The sequence below is a fragment of the Taudactylus pleione genome, unplaced genomic scaffold (assembly GCF_031769625.1).
Source record: "Taudactylus pleione unplaced genomic scaffold, aTauple2 ptg000041l, whole genome shotgun sequence".
NCBI classification, from domain to species: domain Eukaryota; kingdom Metazoa; phylum Chordata; class Amphibia; order Anura; family Myobatrachidae; genus Taudactylus; species Taudactylus pleione.
In genome coordinates, this window is record NW_028284443.1 from 53,117,060 (window position 1) to 53,138,783 (window position 21,724).

At 41.5% G+C, this 21,724-nt stretch overlaps 1 protein-coding gene across 3 annotated transcripts in view; it reads right to left on the reverse strand.

Moving 5' to 3' along the window:
• Positions 1-21,724, reverse strand: part of LOC148538172 (cohesin subunit SA-2-like) — a 125,952-nt gene that overhangs the window by 12,516 nt on the left and 91,712 nt on the right. For all 3 annotated transcript variants that reach the window (XM_088458733.1, XM_088458726.1, XM_088458741.1), the window contains exons 27-30: positions 21,294-21,395; positions 20,476-20,621; positions 17,770-17,895; positions 14,519-14,712 (exon numbers count right to left, since the gene is read on the reverse strand). In XM_088458733.1, coding sequence (XP_088314859.1) covers positions 14,519-14,712; positions 17,770-17,895; positions 20,476-20,621; positions 21,294-21,395 — 568 coding nt within the window. The remainder of the gene's footprint in view (positions 1-14,518; positions 14,713-17,769; positions 17,896-20,475; positions 20,622-21,293; positions 21,396-21,724) is intronic.

Genomic DNA, 21,724 nt, shown 5'->3' on the forward strand with positions numbered 1-21,724 from the left:
CACCTGTCCTATCAGTAACCGCGCTCCCGGCAACAGAATTTTGAATCCTCTGGATGAAAAACTGGAGTCTGTCCAACTATGATATTTTTTTTATAACATATGGCATAAATAAAATGCTGATTCTCAGGCAATGCTGAGAGACTCAAGGGGCTATTTTTCATTATGGGGGAAACTAAGCACACAGGGAAGGAGATGTTCTCACATAGCAGAAACCCTCTCTAAACTGCCTGACCAGGACAGCAAATAAAACAGGGAGACACAAACAAAAACTTGGACTTGCAGTCCCTGAATAGGCATGAACATAGTACTGATCCTAGTAAAAGGATGTACACAGCATGATTATACTAGAGGTGTTACAGAAAACCATTTGCTATCACTGGGTCACATAAACACATGCCAACTGATTTACAGCTACATGAACATTTGCATCTTGGTGGTGTAAACAAATCTGTGGTAACATTTACTGACAAGAACTGTAGTTATGAAGCTTTTGATGTGTTTTCAAATAACATTGTACTACACTTCTCCACTACAGCTCTGTGCATCACCAGGAAGAAAATGTCATTAGTTTGTCATTTTGTATATTTTTGCTTTGTTGCTGAGTGACTTCACTATTTCGTTCCTTACAAGGGGTTCTTATTTTTGCTAGCTCCTGGGCTTGTGTCTGTGAGCATATCATGTACTAAACAATATAAATCATAAGCAGAAATACAACGCCAAGTCCAAGTACAGCACAAAAACTTCATCAATCAGTCAGGTTTGACACAGAAACAATGAGACACACAAATCTCCTGATGCCAAAAATGTCTGAGGTATCTAGGCCGGTGCCTTTCATTATTATAAGAAAAAGTGCTTGCATCACAAATAGTATTGTAACCCGTCTGAAAATAAAATATTAAAGCTAACAGTTAGGACGAATGAGCACTAATAATAGACTGATCTTACATTTTTTATATTTGGGAGCTTTTTTCAACATGTATATCATCAATATATGTAAGCAGGGGGCCACTACTTGAGAGTATTAATCTGGGCATATGGTACTTTTGCACGGTATACATTCAGAATGTCCACATGGTCTGAATGTCCACATTCTCATAGGAGTATATTTACTAAAGTGCAGGTTTTTAGAAGTGGAGATTTTGCCCATAGCATCCATTCTAGACTAACACCCTTCTACTGTTATTGCCATGTTGGGGTACTACTCTCTTCAGTACTGTGTAGCATACTATGAATTTAGGGCATACTATGAATTTGGGCCTACTGTGTGGCATACTGTACTATGAATTTTGGGCTTACTGTGTGGCATACAATGAATTTGGGGTCTACTGTGTTGCATACTATGAATTTGTCTATGCTGTGGGATACCATGAATTTTAGCCATGCTGTATAGTATAACAGGAATTTGGGTCCTAGGGTGTGGCATAACGGGCCCTATGGTGTGGCATAATGTGATTTTGGGGCCTGTGGTGGAACATAACATGAATTGGGGCCCTACGGTTTGGCATAATGTGAATTGGGACTCTACAGTGTGGAATATTTTTAAATTGGGGGCAGGTATGGGCATGTGGCTAAATCTCATTGATGACCACTGAAGAGAAATGTGTGGTGGTCTGATAACATGTAGGTGGTCTGATGGCATGTGTGGCGATCTCTACAGGTTTTCATACATTTTGGTCGCGATCTTGCTCTTAAACTTTTAAGCGGCCGTAGATTTTACAAAATCTTGTCAAGCCCTATTCTAATCAGACCATAGAACATGGCTATAGGAGGTTCTTCACCAGTATTATGTAAGAGCAGTTTTGCCTTTCTCCTGTTACACTAAAGGCACACTCTACCAAATCTTTTGAGGCCTTGTGGATGGCAAGGTATGGGGTCCCGGGCAAGCAACTGTGCAGAGCAGCCACCTGCTCTTACGAACACACTTTCACAAAATGTTATAGATTCAATGCTTTTGCATCCAGGGGTACTAGTTGTGGGCAGAAAGTGCATTGCATTATTTGGGACCACTACCACTCTTAAGGAAGTCCCCAAGTTTTCTAGTAAACCCCCAGTGGATGAAAGAGAAATCAGGATATTTTACATACATCAAATCCTTTTCTCTGAGTCCTTGGAGGATACTGGATTCCGTCCGTAGCACTTTTCTTTAATTCTCTTATTTTCTTTCTATTATTGTTGTGACAATATCCTTTTTTCTTCTTTCTTTACTGTATTTTGGGCTCTGTTAAAAACGGAATAGTTTCTGCAGCCATCGGGGCATATAGAGGGGGAGGAGCATGAGTTTATGCATTAAATTTGAAAATGTCCAGGCTCCACTCACTATAACTCCAAGGTTTCCAAATGAGCAATCCCATAACTTGCCTAAAACCAATTACACTATTAATGTTCTCTACTAATCATTGCTACATATAATATTTACTGTAAGAAAGGTATCCAACCAATACCTTCTTGTGGTAAGGAAGTCCACAGAGAGACCACCGTAAAGATTTTCTGTCCAACCATCCAACTAGTTGATTGCTTGGAATGAAAATCTGGTAAGGTATGAAAGCAAATGACAATCAGCAATTTGCTCCCAAATGCCGGAAAATGGACAAAAAAAATGTTGTTTGAACAAATTGTTTAGATCACACATTTAACCAACTTGTCTGACGACCATTTTCATCTGTTTTCTGGCATTTTGGAGCAAATTGCAGATTGGTTGGAATGAAAATCTGGTAACGTATAGGAGTAAATGACAATCTGCAATTTGCTCCAAAATGCCAGAAAACAGATGAAAATGGTCGTCAGACAAGTTGGTTAAATGTGTGATCTAAACAATTTGTTCAAACAACATTTTTTTTGTCCATTTTCCGGCATTTGGGAGCAAATTGCTGATTGTCATTTGCTTTCATACCTTACCAGATTTTCATTCCAAGCAATCAACTAGTTGGATGGTTGGACAGAAAATCTTTACATGTGTACCAAGCTTTACAGTAAAAAAAAAACCCTTGTCTATGCTTATGGAAAACTGATCTTGAGTCCAAGGAAAATTGATGACTTCCTGTACTCTAGGTTGATCCTTTGTATGAAAATATATTTTCAAAAATATTTGAACCTGGAATATAAAGATTAATTAGGTCATCATTTAATTTTTTTTTTTATTTATTCTTTTGCAAGTAAATCAATATAGATTTTGTAACCTCTCTTCATAACTACAACTTTTTGGACTCAATAGTAACATTTTGAAGGGGACCCCAATGTGTTTAGAATGACAGCTTTTTAGGGCAGCTCATCTCACATGCCCTCCTACATGTTTCCCTTAAGCCACTCTATTTATATTTCTATGGGTGCATTATTGAAATATATATTTTGTAGCTATTTAATCAGTGGACCATTTGTGAGCTCCGCAGCAAAATGTAAGAACTTCCCATGTAGAACCCAAGGTTGACAACCACAAATATATATATAATCATACAGTACTATCAGTATTGCGCAGAGAGTTCCCAGTCAAATTGCTAGAGCTAAATCACACAGATGTAGTGCTGCTACTTCCCAGCTCTTAGCCAAAAGAGCCAATAATCTGGAACTGCAATGAATGGAGAGCGCACTCGTGAGAAGTATAAACCATAACACTTTTCTCAAAAAATCAGCTCACATACAAAGAATAAATCCACGCAAGCTCCAGAGGCAAGTGACATCACTACGTCCACGTCTTTAGGCCACGCCCAACGCGTTTCGTCACAAGAGACTTCGTCAGGGGGTGTGACGAAACGCGTTGGGCGTGGCCTAAAGACGTGGACGTAGTGACGTCACTCGCTGCCTCTGGAGCCGGCATGGATTTGTGCTGTGAACCTGAGCGGCTATCCTGACTGCATCGGGAACCGTACGATCCTTAGGAAGCGAAGCCTGCTGTTTTATACTTTGATGTATGTATTTGATGTGAGCTGATTTTTTGAGTAAAGTGTTGTGGTTTATACTTCTCACGAGTGCGCTCTCCATTCATTGCAGATAGATAGATATATCTATCTAGAGATTTGGACTCGTCGTATGCCAGGTACACCCAGTTTTAAATGAAAGAAAAAAAAACATTACATTATGTGATTTTTTTTTTTTTTATATTATATTAAGATCCACACAGCTCAGCACAATCAACTATCGTTGCCGTGATATATACATCTATCTGTATGTACTTATATGACAGGGCATGCTTTTTTTTGTAGTTCAAAGTTGGAAATTCTACAGTAGCCTGTGATTTGTAGCTGCAGAACAAGGACTCTAGATTTCAGAGCCCAAAATACTCCATTCTTAGCACCACGTTATTTGCATAAAACCCCTTAAACAGTAGTCCCCTCTTATTTTGCTTCTATTTTTTTTACTGCTTATGTCATTTCACATAACTTAATTTATGGACATCTATGGTTTAATGTCTTTGCATGTGTGGATGGCATGTGTTGTTGCTGACATTTGGTGAAAATGTCATAACAATAGCCCCACTACACATATATTTACTGAGAAAAATGTTGTGTTCAATACTTATGTTACCCGCTGTATAAATATAACTTCGACGCCGGTCATTAGACACCTGCCGGGATTAAATAGTTGGGAAGCAGACGGTCGGCATTTAGACCATCGGCATCCCGGTAAGACGGCCAGGCCTGAAGTGGATTTGTCCTTTAAACTGATGGAAAGGTTTATTTGCCTACCAATAACTTCATTATAACAGAGTATATAACGGAGTGCTGACAAGTTATACATTACCCTGAGAAATTTGCTGCTCTTTGATTATGGTGCAGGTATGTGATCTTCCATCCGGAAACACATTATCCAGAAAGTTCAGATAACCAGAAGCTAAAAAAATTAAATAAATGCTGCTTTTCGGTAATCATCTCATGCACAGAGACCAGAGCTTTCTTCAGTCACAGTTTAGATCATGTAAAATTTCCCGCTGACATAACCCTCCTTTTTACTTGGTGCACTTCAAAATAATGGTAAAAAAAACCCTTATCCAGAGATTCCTAAATTCCCTGAAAATAGCTATAGGCTACTTTTGTGAACAGGACAAGGAGAAACTGGGGAGCTTAGGATCTAACAATGTATAAATATGCACACCAAGAATATCAGGTACCAAAAATAAAAATATAAAACAAAAACCAGCTACTAAGACTATTCAAAATAACCAATATTATAATACATGATACCACAGAACACAGCTTCTGAAAAGCGAAATTACCACTTCTAGTTAAAAGCAAAATACACTCTTCAAAGTTGAGATCATTCTTGCAAAAAAATAAATTTTTAGTTTATCAATCAGATAAATCTTCATTTAAAAATATATTATATGCCTCCTTATGTCGATTAGTGCAGCGGCAAGCAAGACCATCTTGTACACCCGGAAACACCCTCTCCCCCCATCATTATAGTTTTTTAAATCGAAACTAGGAAACCTGTTTTGGATGTATTGGGTCGAGATCACTTTAGATAAAGAATCTAAAACAGAGAAGCTTTTTTCTCATGTGGGAAAGTTACATTGAAGCACTTTCCACCCCCATGAAGATGCTAATTCATCATAGCCTGAAGAGCTCGCTCTGGTACTTAACATGACTCATAGCTAATGATCCTCCTATACAATATTAATATTAATCCCTCTCTCTTTCTCTGAATTAAATTTTTTTTATATTGCAGTCATTCATTGATCTCTGTGGTGTTTTTGTGGGTGGGGATGGAGGAGAAGGCGAGGCACCTTTTCTTACTGACCTTATACTTTATTGCATTATCATAAATTGTTATGTTTCCATGTGATTTGTACCCTTTACAGGGGCAAACACAGGAATTTTAAAGGGGAGTTTCCAAGCGGTTGATCTGAACAAAAAAACAAATATATATATATATATATATATATATATATAATATTTCCACTGTTGCCACTTCATACAGTGGAGACTCCAGGCTGCATGCTGGTACCCAGGACATATTGTAACCCCAGCAGCACATAAACAGAGATAGTGGCTATCTCTGACTCCGACCAGGGGGGTTTTACAGCACATATATAAACAGCAAAGCAATTATATTCCCCATTCATTCCTTCCCCTGTCACACACAGCAACAGCACACATCCTGCCAGTACACACCTTGCCACACACAGCAGCAGCACACCCTGTCACACACAGCAGCAGCAACACCATGTCACACACAGCAGCAGCACACACCCTGTCAGTCACGCACAGCAGCACACATCTTGCCAGTACACACCTTGCCACGCACAGCAGCACACACACCCTGTCAGTCACACACAGCAGTAGCACACACCCTGCCAGTCACACAGCAGCAACAGCACGCATCCAGTCACACAGCAGCAGCAGCACACACCCTGCCAGTCACACAGCAGCAGCAGCACACACCTGCCAGTCACACACAGCAGCAGCACACACCTCTCTATACTGTGAAGTACAAATACCTACTTGCATCCAAGGGGTTAATCATCACCAGTCAGTTTGCCGGCTGAACTGGACTCTGGAGAAGTGTTGGGGTGAGGAATGCAGGCTGCCACTGCCTATGTTACTACTTCAGACACAAGTCACAGGAACACACACAATTGCACTTTTGAATTTGCCGTGTTTAGCTGCCCCTGCCTCTGGCACCGCACGCATGGACCCGATTACACTGTCTATAAAGAGCGGCGCCAGGGCTTTTAATCTGCCAGCATGCCACCTGAAGCCCTAGAACACCCTGTACCTTTCTGTTGGTACTTAGCTGGTGTCATCCCTTCTTTTACTCCAGTCCTTTCCGGCTATATGTGCTGCCTGTCACTCCGCTGGGTGCCATTTTAGACCACAAAACTCAATACTTCATTTAAACCAACCGGAGAAAGACATTGACATTGAAGACATCAATATGCACTCAATTTGTAGTAAAAGTTTTTGCCTCGTAGCAGTTCCTATACAGATTCAAACTCAGTCACACACAGATAAACAAGTGTCGTATATCAAATTAATCAGTACAGTCACGTGGTTTTGTTACATGTTGCGACTAAATTGCACATTGAATCGAAAAAAAAACACTCGATGTAAGCCGAGCCGAATGGGACCTAGGGCGCCAAAAAAGGCTGTTTGGCTCATCTATGGCAAAAGTGTATGAGGACACTTTTGTATGCCAATGTAAATGTAAAGTCATCATCAGTGTGGCTATATCAGTTATTTGCTGGGTAGTGGACGATCTAAACTACATACATAGAGGGGTATTCAATATGGGAGCGAAAAGTCCGTGTTGGACTTTTCGCTCCACATCGGAGATTTTCCTGGGATAAAGTATCGGGCTTTATCCCAGTATTCAATATAAAAGCTACGAAAACGGGAAACTGCGAAGTGGGATCTGCGTAAAAAAACAAATTTTTCCTTGAATAAATTGTAGGACCCCCCCTAAAGTTGTAAAAACATGGGGGATCACTATGGGTACCCCTGTTTTAGCCTGTAAATGAAAGTCGGGGATTTATATAGCCGCAGCAGGTGTTTTTTCCCGACATTGAAGAAGTGTTGCAGAAGAGCACTTAGGTTATTTTTTTTCGTTTTTATAAGTGGTCCCATCAAATTTGGGGTACATGAAAATGGGTACTAGCATATTTTTATGTCCCTAAAGTAAGTTTTAAAAAATTCTGCAACTATGCACCTGCCGCTAATAGCCTATTCTAGAAAACACCTGCCACATACTTGCAGAATAGCCCTGAACCTATTTCCCTATTTTTAAACACTTTGTTTCCCATTTTTTTTTTCACCCCAATTTTTAAATTCATTTTTTGGGGTGTCCCTATTTTTTTAAAAAAACTTTTTGTTATTTTTAAAATTTCATTCCCAGGGGTGCAGGCTATTATTTTTAAGCCTGCACCCCTAAACCCCAATTCTGCACTTTTTTTCGCCATCTATTCAGTGGTGAAAAGTTATCCCCGTTTTTTTTCAAAGACTTTTCGAACCTGCAAAAAGTCTTTGAAATTGAATACAGTGTAAAACCAAAACCAGCAAAAATGACGTAATTTTTTGCGAAATTATAGCAAAAAAAGACTTTTCGCTCCATATTGAATACCCCTAATAGTGTTTATGTGCCTTTGGAATGCAGGTTAGTTAGGGCCGGTGCTACCATAATGCAGCTGCCTATAGCGCCGACCCATGGAAGGCACTGCCGAGTCCGCCAAACAAAAAAATAAAAGTATGTCTCTGAAAGAAACTATTAACAAGGAGCTCGTGGCTGGGGTCTAATCAGCAGCAGCCACTGCAATCCAGTCCAAACGCATTGTGCCCTGTCACCCCACACATGACCTTACTGATCGCTGCCAGTGCCAGGTCTCAACCGCAGCCGGCTGGGCTGTCAGCATTGCCCGCAGCTCTCTCATCCCCTTCTCTCTTTTCCTTCCTTCGGAGAACATGCTTAGCATGCTGCCAATCCCAATGGTATGTGTATATGTGGTCAGAATTACGTCTCAAATAATTGAAATAAACTTGTATCAAGTCTTGGGGGCGTGGCCTGGAGAGAGATGGAGAAGGACGCTAGTCTCAGAGCTCTCCAGCCTGACCATACTGCTGCCTTTTCATACTCCTCCCAGTCACTCTTTTATATTACTGTTCTGAGAGGCATGGATGGGACCAGCATTGGGAGGGTGTGCTGGTTCCTGTAGTGCCATTTGGAGGATCTTGGGGTACCTCCAGGTGAGTTGGCTCTCATCTTAGCTATATTAATGTATGTGCTATGATCATGTGGCACAATAGAATGCAACTATATGGCCCAAAGTGGGTGCTATTATCATGTAGCGTTAGGGGACACCGGTACAGAGAAGCCTTGACGCGGCACAGTGATTAAACAAATCTATGCAAATATACAGTATGCAACAAAGATCTCTGAGTTTCTATGATCATGTAGCATTCAAATCTTATTGCTAATCTTTTGCAGTCTGCTGGGGGAAAATGTTTTCCTTTTAGATAAATATGAATACATCCCTCTCCCTTTGCCATTAAAAAGCAAAGTGATAGATCGATATATAGATAGACACACTATATACTATACACATACTGTATATACTACACACAGTCACTTATTTTCTTTGGAAGACCCCTACAGTAGCATTTGGCAACCAAATTTCACCTCAACTAAGCCCCATTTCCTGTCTACAATATCCTCCATACCTACTGTAGGTTACAATCTCTTCCGGACATCCATCATATTGTCCCCGGCAATGCTACACTTGCCCGTTTCTCTTGAACAGTATGTAGCCAAAAGAGAAAGCCACCCAGATCTCCCAAAGCACTCCTCCCTACACCAATGTCTACTCCCTAGCTTTCACTGTCTGTCAAGTGTAGCATGTGACGTGGTTTTTCAGAACATTTTATCTAGCAGGTCTTTTATTAAGTTTGCAGCCCAATACACTGAATTTGTCCATCAACCTCTAACTCTGGTATTGGTATAAATATGTACCATACTTGCTGGGTTCTCCCCAGGCCATCCCAATAATTTATCAACCTGAATCCAAGAATCCAGGAGATCGCAAACTGTTAGGCATTCACAGACTTGGAAAACGATTACCCTCTTTGTCCTAATAATTCACAAAGTAGTGTACAAAAGTAACTTACCTTTTACAGAAAAGTATGAGAAAATTAGAGTTATGGTAAGACCTTTTTTTTGTAAATTTGTAAGTTTCACAGAGAGACCTTGGGGTATAGGTAATGGATCTGGAATCCGGGCACCACACAGTTAAAAGCTTTCAGCTCCCAGGATGCACTTGGTCCACTCTCCCTATACCCCGATCCGAGCCAGAGGCACCTCAGTTCGTAATAACCCAAAGGCCGGAGGAGGATGAGAGAAGGAAGACTGGTACACTCAAGAATCACATTCTCACAAAGAAGGAGACTGAAAACCGGTGACCAGCAACATAGCCCATATGAAGCCAGGAGTGTCACGGCGGGTGCCCTGAGAACCCTATGGACTTCGAAGAAAGAGTTAACAAAGGTAAGTTCTTACCATAACTCTCATTTTCTTATTCAGGGTCCATAGGCTCCACAGGGAGACCTTGGGGATGTCCCAAAGCAGTCCTGCGCTGAGAGGAGAATCCGGCACCCAAAGGAAGCATCCTGAGAGGCGAAGATATGGACCCTGAGACAACATATCCGGACGTTGAGGCAACAGGAACAGAGTGTTGTTAGAGAGTCTCTGAAGATCTGAGTACCAATGACGTCTGGGCCAAGCAGGAACGTGCCTCAGTCTTGTTTGAACTTCCGAAGAACTCGAGGAAGAGGGAGACTAGAGGAAACAGACGCAAACTGGAAGGTCCACTGCACTGAGCGTCCACCAAGGTTGCCTCGGCATCTCTTGTACTGGACCCGTACACTGGTAATTTGTGATTGTGTCGGGAGGCCATGAGGTCCACTAGAAGTTGAAACACCTCTTGGTGAAGAGACCATTCCCCTGGATGCACGTTGTTATGGCTGAGGCAGTCTGCTTCCCAATTGAGAACTCCCGTAATGAACACTGCCGAAATGTGACACTGTCAGAATCCGTGACACTTCTGTCATTGCTGCCCGACTTAGAGTGCCTCCTTGATGGTTGACGTAAGCCACCATGGTCGCATTGTCGGACTGACCTACACGGATTTTCCGTAAAGTATGTGCTTGGCCAGCTTGAGGGCCCTGTACACAGACCGAAGTTCCAATAGGTTGATTGGAAGGGTTGTTTAGACTGCTGTCCAACGGCCCTGAAAAGAGTGCGGACCGGTCACTGCGCCCCAGCCCCAGAGACTGGCGTCCGTTGTTATAAGTACCCAATCCGGGATCCAAAAGGGGCGACCCTTGGTTAGATGAAAGGTCAGAAGCCACCAAGACAGAGACAGACGCACCTCCGGAGAGAGCACCATTATCTGAGCTTTAATCCGGTGGGGTAATCCGTTCCACCTGGAGAGGATCAGCCCCTGCAGAGGCCTGGAATGAAACTGAGCATACTGTATTCCACCATGTCGAAGGTGGACACCATGGATCCCACCGTTGCACCTGTAGAAAAGCAATTGTAAGATGCAGGTGGTGGCAAAGCACTTCTGGTGAACCTGCTCACAGGAGGAGGTCGTCCAGGTATGGTAGTAGTCGCATACCCTGACTCCGTAGGTTAGGAGACTGATATCCAATGTAGCTTTACCAATATATGCAGCCGCATCTCGAATGTGACCAACCAACGACACCTGATCCCCAGGAGTCTCTGAGGGGAAGGAGTCTTCCAGTGCATCAGCCCAGCTTTCTATAGCTTTAGCTACCCATGGAATAGCCATAGATGGGCAGGCAACAGCTTCTGAAAGAGAGTATATAGATTTCAGGCACGTCTCCATCTTCCTATCTGTAGGGTCCTTTAAGGAAGAAATGAAAGGCATAGGTAACGTAGCACTTTTAACAGTGTATCATGGGAATCCACTGCAGGGGGTGATTCCCATATTTTTTACAGTGAGCACCAGGAAACAGGAAGCCAAACGCTTTTGAGGTTGGTACCTCTTACCAAGCAATTGCCAGGCTGCAGCCATGTATTCCACTAGTTGATCTGACAGAGGAAATTCTGCTGAAGCCACTTTCTGTCGTTTAAACAGAGGGTGTTTGGATTCAGGGGCTGGCTCTTCCTCTTCTATGACTAAGACGGATCTGACAGCTCGCACTAAAGCAGGAATATTAATTTTAAACCCGAGCCTTCACCTCCTCCAGAGGGGAGTTGGGGTTGGAGGCATCAGCAACCTCTCCATCATCAGATGACAGCTCAGACTCAGAAAGCTGTGTGGACTGTGATGACAACACCGTACGTATAACAGGTTTCAGAGTTTTCTTACCCTGCAGCATGGTCTGAATGGCTGTAGAAGAAGCCGCCGGGCTCTGTACAGAGGTAGAGAAAACGTCCACCCATGGTGGAGGTACAGGATGAATTTGCATAGTTGGTATCAGTTGTGGTAAGCCCTGTGAGGGAATAACAGTCTGCTGTGGTAACTCCATAGGGGGAAAAACAGCCGGAGGCCAGGACCTGAGAAAAGGAAGACGTACCTGGTGGATTAAAACACATAACACATAAACCATCCTGTACCAAATCCTCCTCACCAAAACCTGTGGCAGATAATCTGCATGATAGCAGAATGGGTGCAGTAGTCTGTTCGTTATCCTTGCCTCTGCCAGACATATCTGTAGTACAATATAACACACAATATGGCACTGGATATAAAGCAACCGCTAAGTATATAGGATACTTGTAGAGAAGCAATATAGTGGTGTTGTCTGATGCTTGGGCAAGCTGCAGGAGCAAACAGCCGGATATGGCACAGTGCAAGGTATAACTGTATGTGACCAACCTCACAAATATTAAGCTCTATAGATGTGAGGTATAGGAAACACCCTGACTACACCTGTATGTTAGGGCAGAATCAGAGAAAAGGGAAAGATATATGCTGACAGACAGCGCTAGCATGAGTCACATACAATGCAGAAATACAACTGCAAATTGGCACTACTATCAACTACACAGACTCAGTGTCTGGTAGGCTGTAGTGCTACATACGCTGACCCTGGGGCGAGGTATGTAGGGGGACCAGACCACACGCTGTCCTGAGCAGTGGCGTAAGTTCATCCCAGACGCCCGGAGGCAAGTTATAATTTGGTGCCCCCCCCCGTCACAGCTGCTGACACTTTAATGTAGCAATTCTCATGGAGACAAATTATAGATAGACGAAGGCAGCAGCTAATGGTCTGACATGGAGCTCTCCACTAGTGTATGGTGGCTTCTCAGGTGCCGTGAAGGGCCATGACGGTACACTCTTGGTACACAGTTACAGCCCTAAGTGGGGAGAATATGTTGTGGACAATGGATGAGGTGCCCCCTTCATAGCTGGAGCCCGGCGGCAGACGCCTCCATTGTCTCCCATAGTTCTGCCCCTGGTCCTGAGAGAGCTGCGACTGCACCATGAAGAAAATGGCTGCCGGAGACCTCAAAGGGGCATGGCCGAGAAGAAGAACAGCTAGGAGAAGCCAGACCTAAGAGGAAAGGCACCCTGAGTTGAGGGGAGGAGCCGCATTAAAGGGGAAGCTGTCTCCCCTGGCTGATTCATTAACCCCCGGGATGATGGTTCCCGCACCAATTGTCCCTGGTGGTCCAGTGGAGCGTGATGACTAGAGCCTGCGTCCACACTCAGCACCTCCAATCTGTCCCCTGAGACCGGAGGTATGACTGCCCACACGGGCCACCGCGAGCGGCAACCCCCCCTTACATGTCCCCTTAGTGTCCGGCTGCAGTCTGGGTCCTACAACCGGGCTTTGGCTAGCACTGACCCCGGGATACCCGCAGAGATCCCCAGATCTGTACTGGCGTCGCGGCACCAGAGGGGTGATGGAGCGGCAGCGCAGACGTCCCACGGACAGTTTGCTGCTACGCACTCTAATGTATCAAATATAAAGAAATAAATCATAAAAATAAAAAGCTTAAGGGCTGCCTGAGCAGCCCCCTGCGTTAATTGTGACCCGACTCCAGCCGGGCACCAACGAAACTGAGGTACCTCTAACTCGGGGACGGGGTATAGAGAGACTGGACCAAGTGCATCCTGGGAGCTGAAAGCTTTTAACTGTGTGGTGCCTGGATTCCAGATCCATCACCTACACCCCAAGGTCTCCCTGTGAAGCCTATGGACCCTGAAGAAGAAAGATAAGCTATATTGTAAAAATATACATATTTCCTTTCGTCGCTCTATGTCCGTGCATTAATCTATACTTTTAACAGAACAAATGCACATTTCAGACAATTCAGGAAAATGAAAAACCTACAGCTCAAAAAACAAGGTCATATTTCACTTAAGATGTGCAGCCTCAACGAGAAGTGATACTGGAGAAAAAGCATTTCCTGTTCATGATATGCAATTCGGTTTCCTTTCCTGCCCCACACATATGCTTGTTAACTCAACTACAATAACTACCAGTGGTCACATTATGTGCTCATGTAGTGATGGAACTTTTCATGTATTTTAGTTACAAAGAAAGGTGATGGATCAGCACTCTGAAGCTTTCCAGCAATTCTATCTGAGGTTCAGCAAAAGCTGAATGCACCACATCGTCTGACCTGGTTTGATGGATTTTAATGTATTTAAGTCTCAGAAGCCAGCTGCGTGAGTGAATGAGACTGATCACCAAAACAATGACGTAAATAACCTCTCATCCTCTGAGGAAACTGTCAGAAGGGAGCAATGACATCTTCGGGGTACATGCTAACATTAGTAACGTAACTCAGCCCTGCTAATTATAGCACACACCCATACATCACTCTCCAACCAGAGAAAGCTGGGACTGTGTGTAGTTTTCTTAGGGTAACTGGCTGAATATGTTATAAGGGAGGAGGGTGTGAATTCTTAATAAAATATTACAGATTTAATTAAATAAAATAAAAACAAGTTCAATTGCTTGGGCCCAGGTGGCTGACATGTTTTAATACAATTAATAAGGATTACATGACTAAAGCAAAAACACATAACTGATGGTGATAATGTGGAGTAGCTGATTCTTACCACATGTTGGTTTTCTCTTAATATGATGAGCTGTGCTGGAAAGTAAATGGTTTCTAGTGAAAGTGCTGCCGCATGAAGAGCTGTCTTCATCGTGGCTGTCTAGCAGGGAATTACTATACACAACCAGCGGATTCCATTCTTTTCCTCTATAAAGCAGCATCTGCTCATTAGCAAATCTCTGTAGGTATCCATATCTGCTGAAGTAAAGGCAAGCATCAGTATCTGGCAGTTTACTGGCAAGCTAATAGCTATATTAAGCACCTAGCCTGTTCATCTACTACAATTATTTCATTATGTTTTCAGGTGGGTAAAGCAAACAACCTGTGGGTTAGAACGTTACCCCCTTATGCAATAGATTCCTCACAATGATAGTTCTTGCAAGGAGAACCATGGGCCAGGTGTGACCATTATCCCATCAACATGTGTCTCCCCATTAACTCTGTGGCAACTCTGATACAGTATGTGGTTTAAATTAGAAAAAAGTTACGAAAAAAAAAAAGTTAAGATTCCAAATACTGAAACGAAGGTTGGAATGTAATAAGTAAAATCAAAACCTATTACATTCCAAACCAAATTTTAAATACAGATGTGTCCACATACACCTAACCTCATAATGTGCCAAGTAGCCCCGTTGGGCATGCCACAGGCTTTGCAACTCACAGCCACCATGCCATTTTTTTAGAAAAATGCGTCTCAATCTGCTACTTTATACAAATGCTTTTGCACCCTAAAAATACTAATAACTAAGTACTTAGTATATACTATTAGCTACTTAGTACACTATTAGAGAATTAAGATGCAAAATTCGTGAAAATGTGTTTAAACATGGCAGAGCATCTAAGTCGCGTCTGGTATCTCGCGCCATATGGCGCAAAAAGGAGGACACAACTGTAGCTTTTCATAATAAGAAATGTTTATCAGTAACTTTAATGTACAATGCTTCAAACCTGCTCTAGTCAAAGTAGATATATGGTAATGAACACCAGCAGCATTTTGAGTCAACACAATTGTAATTCACAAAGAGGATATGTTCTCTGTAAAATCCTGGGAGAATTAGCAACGGTATCTATGCATCTGTATTAAAACTGAAGGTTTAGTCACCGTGAATATTGTATAGTATGAAAATAGACTACACTGTGAAAAAAGACTAATAAACATCTCTATGTAATTCCGATTTTGTAGATGTTTGTGACTAATTTGATTCTTATGTCACATTATTAATGTTTCTCAAATACTTGATTCATAGTAGGCCTGGTAGTCTGAACTGTGACTTCTACTACCAGCATGTGATACATAACTACAGCAGCACAGAAGTATTGTAATAGTCTATCGGAAAATAACTAAATGGAGATAAATATTTCTCATGCATGAGGCTGAGGGCTATCTAGGCAAATTAAATGGTCACTAGACCTAAAATATAAAACATACAGGTGCGTCCACATACATTTAGCCTCCTTGCATGTTAAACAGCCCTTCGCGTCATGCTATGCCGTGGCGTGACTCGGTAGCACCGAGTGTCTTTTCGTGCGACCTTTTATCTTCAGATGCGTCAGCCGCTTGTGCGAATAAAATGCATCTGAAAATAAAGTCGCACGAAAAGACACTTGCGCTACAGAGTCACACAGCAATCAGGCGCTATGTGTTAACACGACTTGTAGTGCATGGAGGATAGATGTATGTGGACAAATTTGTAACATAAAAAAAGGTAACTGCTTATTCCTGTCAGGATACTAATAAAGGTTCTGACTCGACCAAAACGTTTCCTTTTTTTTCACCACAGTATTATAAAATAGACTTTTTAACTGCACTTCTGGATGTGATTGGGGTTTAGAACAGAACCATTTTAACAGTTTGTTTCAGGCAAAATTTTATACATTTTTGGAACCCTGATGATGTGGATGGGATAAATGGCCTCTGTTCTGGGAACAAGTCTAGTAAATGTTATTCTATGCGCAAGAGTGACTTAAACAGGTTGATTTAACATTTCTCTTTCCTTGCGTTTGCGTATTATAAGTGTATAGTTTATGCTGCTCACACACGCAGCTCAGTACTACAGCATTCTGTTCAGCAAGTTGGTAGTTTGAGTGTTAACTGGATATAATATTTTTTTATGTAAAGAAAAGACAATGTATACCCACTTTAAACAAACTAGGCCTAATACAGAGTTGGATGGAAATTAGAAGTATGTCTTCCTGCACTGTATCATTATGTATGGAAAAAATGTGTATATATGCCCATATACAGAGTTCATATAGTGCGCCCTCTCCTTCTATGCTTGGATTGCTACTAGTAATCATCCTTAGTGCATACTTGCACCAGCCCATATTCACAGTACAGATGTGTCCACATACATAACGCATGTGCGCTGTGCGACTTGGTAGCACCGAGCGTCTTTTCGTGTGACACTTACCTTCAAATGCGCCTTATGCAAATAGGACACATAAGCAGTTTCTGCTGATTAGAATGATATATTCTGTGTGCAACTGCGGGTGTATCTGCATACGAAATGGTACGTTACAGTGTCAGCGGCTGTAACACTGAAACGTAGCCTTTTGCATGCAGATACACCCGCAGTTGCACACATGTTGCATATCATTTTAATCAGCAGAAGCTGCTTGTGCGTGCGTTTCATATCGCTTTGCGAATAAGACTCATTTTAAGGTAAGAAGTCACATGAAAAAACGCTTGGTGCTACAGAGTCACGCCACATACTGTATGTGGACACATCTGTATACTACGCAATTCAGCCAACATGCCCTAACTGAACTTTGCCTATATGAGAACACCCTGTCCAGTTCCGCCTCTTCAGTCATAAGTGTGGCTGTAAATGAAATACGGACTTACGGCGTATGCACAGTACGAAATAATGCAAGATATGCACCAGAAACAGGTGTACATTCAACTCTGCATCAGCCACAATGTGTGATGGAACATCAATGTTTTTTGGAATTTCTTTTGGTTTTGTGGTTTAGTGATCTGCTATACAAACAACTAGGCATATTGTTTATACACTGGAATTCATCATGCCTGTATGATTTGGGCTTTGTTGATGTCATTTGTAAGCACACTTATTCTGCTCTCAGTAAGCATGCTACTTTCAGAAATAGTCTTATAGTGCTTCATGCACTCATTCTACAATGTTTGTTTATACTAGTATCCCAGTGATCTATTAATAGCTATATAACATTGTGTATACACAGACACATGCACATTGTTTCATGTAGATATGATATGAGTCCAAACCAACTTACACCAATCTCTTGTCAGCTCTAAGGAGTTTGCTGGAGAACTCGCTGATCAGGATGAGGAATGGCAGGTTGGGTGGGGGAAGACCGGCCTCTGTTGCTGGCTCTCTGAAGGCAAACTCAATGCCTTGTCTTATAAAATATGAAAGGAAAAGGATAAAAAAAAAAAAAATTATAAAATTTTAGGGGACAAATTTTGGATCTACTCATTTAATGTTGACATAGAAAAACAAAGTGAAAACATAATATTAATCAATATTATCACTGGATGAAACTGTGCTGATCTGTAAATGTAGGCTCTGCATGTACATAAAGTCACAAGTCTCGCAAATCTTAGTAACAGCATTGCTATACAATATGCAGGACTTATCAATAAAGCTAGTTGCAAGGGCCCGCCACATGTGGACAGACTACATGGCCCAGGCCTAGGTGACTGAGATGCAGAGGAGACAGGTTGCCCCCATGTTTCATTATCCTATCACAATGTACTATATATATTGCCAGCAGGGCGCCATGTATAAAGGTTGGATTTGGACACTTCTATTGCAGAATCTCGGTTCTGCGGTCAGCACGATGCTGCAGCCTCTGCCTGCACTCTGCAACAACCTGGCCTGAGGTGCACACATGTATTTACATGTGTTATGGTATATTTCATTAATTGGGACACACCTCTGTGTGCCATATTATGAGATGGGTGCACTACCATGTGGCATATAATGAATAGGGGGCACAGATGTATGTCATTATTATTATAAATTCTATATATTGGAACAACCTCGTAGGTTCCCATAGGCACAGCAAGTTTGGTACTCCCCATTTGGATTGAGTTATCTGTATATATTACAACGGAGGAAAAGTACTATTAAAATTACAAATAAGGAGCATGGTTCTGTTTAAAATTATTATTTTAAAAGAATGGATTACATGATAAATTAGTTGGAAGCATTATATCTCTCCCAGATGCATGTGACTGATTGTTTTAATGATAAATCTAGCCCTATATGCAATACATCTGTAAGTTGGCATGTCAATGTGGACTGCAATTACACATTTTTAAATAAAAGTGAGAAAATATACAGATCTCAGACATCTTTTTTCAATGATAAATACAAAATGAACTGTGCTTACCTAATATTAAATAATATTAAACCACCATTTGCAGCCATATATTGCAAATAGATAGCCTCCTACTAGCATCCTTAACTGCACAAGAGCCCCTCATTGTCAGCCATATACTGCACCAACAGTCCTATCAGGACTAGTTATGTCAGGACCCCCAGTTACCTGGTACCACAACCTGGAATCATCCCAGAGCATGCAGTTTCTGGTGTCATTCAGGGATATGAGAGCAATCTGATCGTAGCCCTTAATTACAATGAAATCTCCACATACCAGGCATGTGATCAGAAGATGCTGGATGTTCTGCTGTATGGATATTCTCCAGGAACATTCAGCATTCAGTACACTGAATCAATTACAGCAGAGGTGAAAGCAAAGTCTTTGACTGCTGAGCAATGGTCTTGCTATGGGCCGAAACGTCGACCCTGCACATGTACCCTGTTGACATGCTGTGAGTAAACACTATAGCTTCGTACAAGTCTGATGAGTGCAGCCAATTTTTTATACTAATATATATATATATATATATATATATATATATATATATATATCTCTATCTCTCTATATCAAAAAAGGTCCCAATAAACATGGAGCCAGATCAGCACACTGTATTCACTCACCACAATTAAATATCTAAAAAAAGCAGGGTTTCAAACAAGCTTTCAGATCATTGAGGTAGAATGGTACTTAGCAGTTAGATGCAAAGTTGTACAGTCATGATAGCCAGGGAGCAAAGCTCAGAATCCGGTCAAAGAACCCGGTCAAAGCTCAGCACCCAAGCTGACCGGGTGTCAGCAATTTTGATTTGGTTCCGGCCCGCCAGCTGATTACAGCTTGGGCACTCGAAAGCAGTCATGGAGAGACAGCGCCATCGGTCGCGAGGCAATCAGAGCTCGCGGACTGGTAGCCAATCAGCTCCGATTTGCTTGCGACCGAAGCCATATTCAAATTGCGCCTTTGCTGTCTGTCCATGTGTGCCACTGGTTGCTGGTGCGCCAGCTGTAATTAGCTGGCGGCTTGGTGGAGCTAGGTCCAAAATTCTGGCTTTGCATATAGGACAAAAAGCCAGACAGACACGCTTTCTCGCTTATTACAGTATGTAGATGTAATGTTATAATATAATTGAAGTGTATATATATATATATATATATATATATATATATATATATATACATATACACATACATACATACACACACATAATATATGTATAATGTGTACATTAATACAGTATATTTTGGAGAGATTAGAAAACAAATAATCTGCGGAGGTTCTGGACCTTTGGAAAGTGAAGCTGTATATGGGACAGTCCATTTATGTAAGAATAAATAAATATATTTGTGTATCTGTTGGTGTTTCTCTCTAATTTTTAAATTCAAACACACATTTAATCAAATATAACTGTGCATACCCTATCTTGTAATGCAGTATTACTTTGCAGCAATAAGTGTGCTGCCTAATGCAGATTTTCGTAGCCTAACTAGGAAGTGTATAATTTTAAATAAAGATTAGCCTAATACTGATCTGCTCGTTGTGCTGTGTAATGTATAAATAGAACAGAGAATGTCAGGGAAACAGCTTCACTACACATACTTGTGCATCATAGCTATAGATTCTCTGCATTTCACATGGTCCATGCCAAACGTTAGGGAAAAGCGGCGAGCCAACTCCTTCATGTTAGTGAATGACGAGGAGGACTGGGTGGCACTGTCATGTGCTTCTCTGTGCTCCAGAAACAGCTGCAGACACATCACCAAGCCAGATAAAAGAAAGCAAAGCTGTAATGGGTCATGTCTTTTTAAGGAACAAGGACATTCAGTTTTGTTAATTTGCATTAATTTTCAGCTGTCTCCGAGTGACCTTCCTTACTGGTGTCCTACAATATCAGCCACGTACTGCCTGACATGGCAAGCATCTGTATTTCTCTAATAACAAGACCAGCAATGTGATACGTCATGCTCTCAGTTATGTGGCTAGATCAGCTAGGAAACATGCAATGCTATCACAAATGGCAGCACATTAGCTAAAGCACACAATACTGTCTAAATGTATTATCTTTTAAAGGGCTGCTGCTGATAAACCATAGAATACATGTTATTTGATGTATTTATTTATACAGAAGTGCCATTAATATATAAATGTCATTCATTTGAAGTGTATGTACCTTACGTACATAAAACCAATTGCACTGCATTCTCAGTGGAGCTTATATATTCTTATTATTTACACTAACAGCTGTATCGTGTTACTATACTTAAGCTAAGGAGTTCACAATTTCAAGGATATAATTCTAGATATAGATTGTGGATGTTTGAAAAGTGTGCATGTGTGTTAAGTAAAAAATGATTCTGAATACTGGTCATGCGTTGGGCCTGTTGGCTATCTAGTGTATGGAGCTGGCAGTTTCTTACCTGTTTCAAACACAGCACCAGGGTTTTTGCACTCTCTATCCTGTTGTTCTGTCTTGTTCTACTTAAGGTTTCCTTAATTATATCCCCAAAGTCATTGTAGGTCTATAATTATCAATAAAAAAATTATGTTTGCTGGATTGTAGTGTCCATTTTGTTCTGTACATTCTTTATCCATGGCAGGCTAACATTACTCAATCAAATAAGGCAAGTGATCTCATTCATTCAATGTTTTTATTAGAACTGATAGGTAATATTGGGATTGGGTAAATCACACAAATCTTCTTTGATTTTGCTGTATTCTATTACATTACATGTCATTTTCAACAAGATGACTATAGCTGACACATGAACAGATGAATGCGCTGTTGCTTTGTGCACTGTATAGCTATAAAAGTATGTAATAGTGAGATTGTGCACATATCTACACTCCA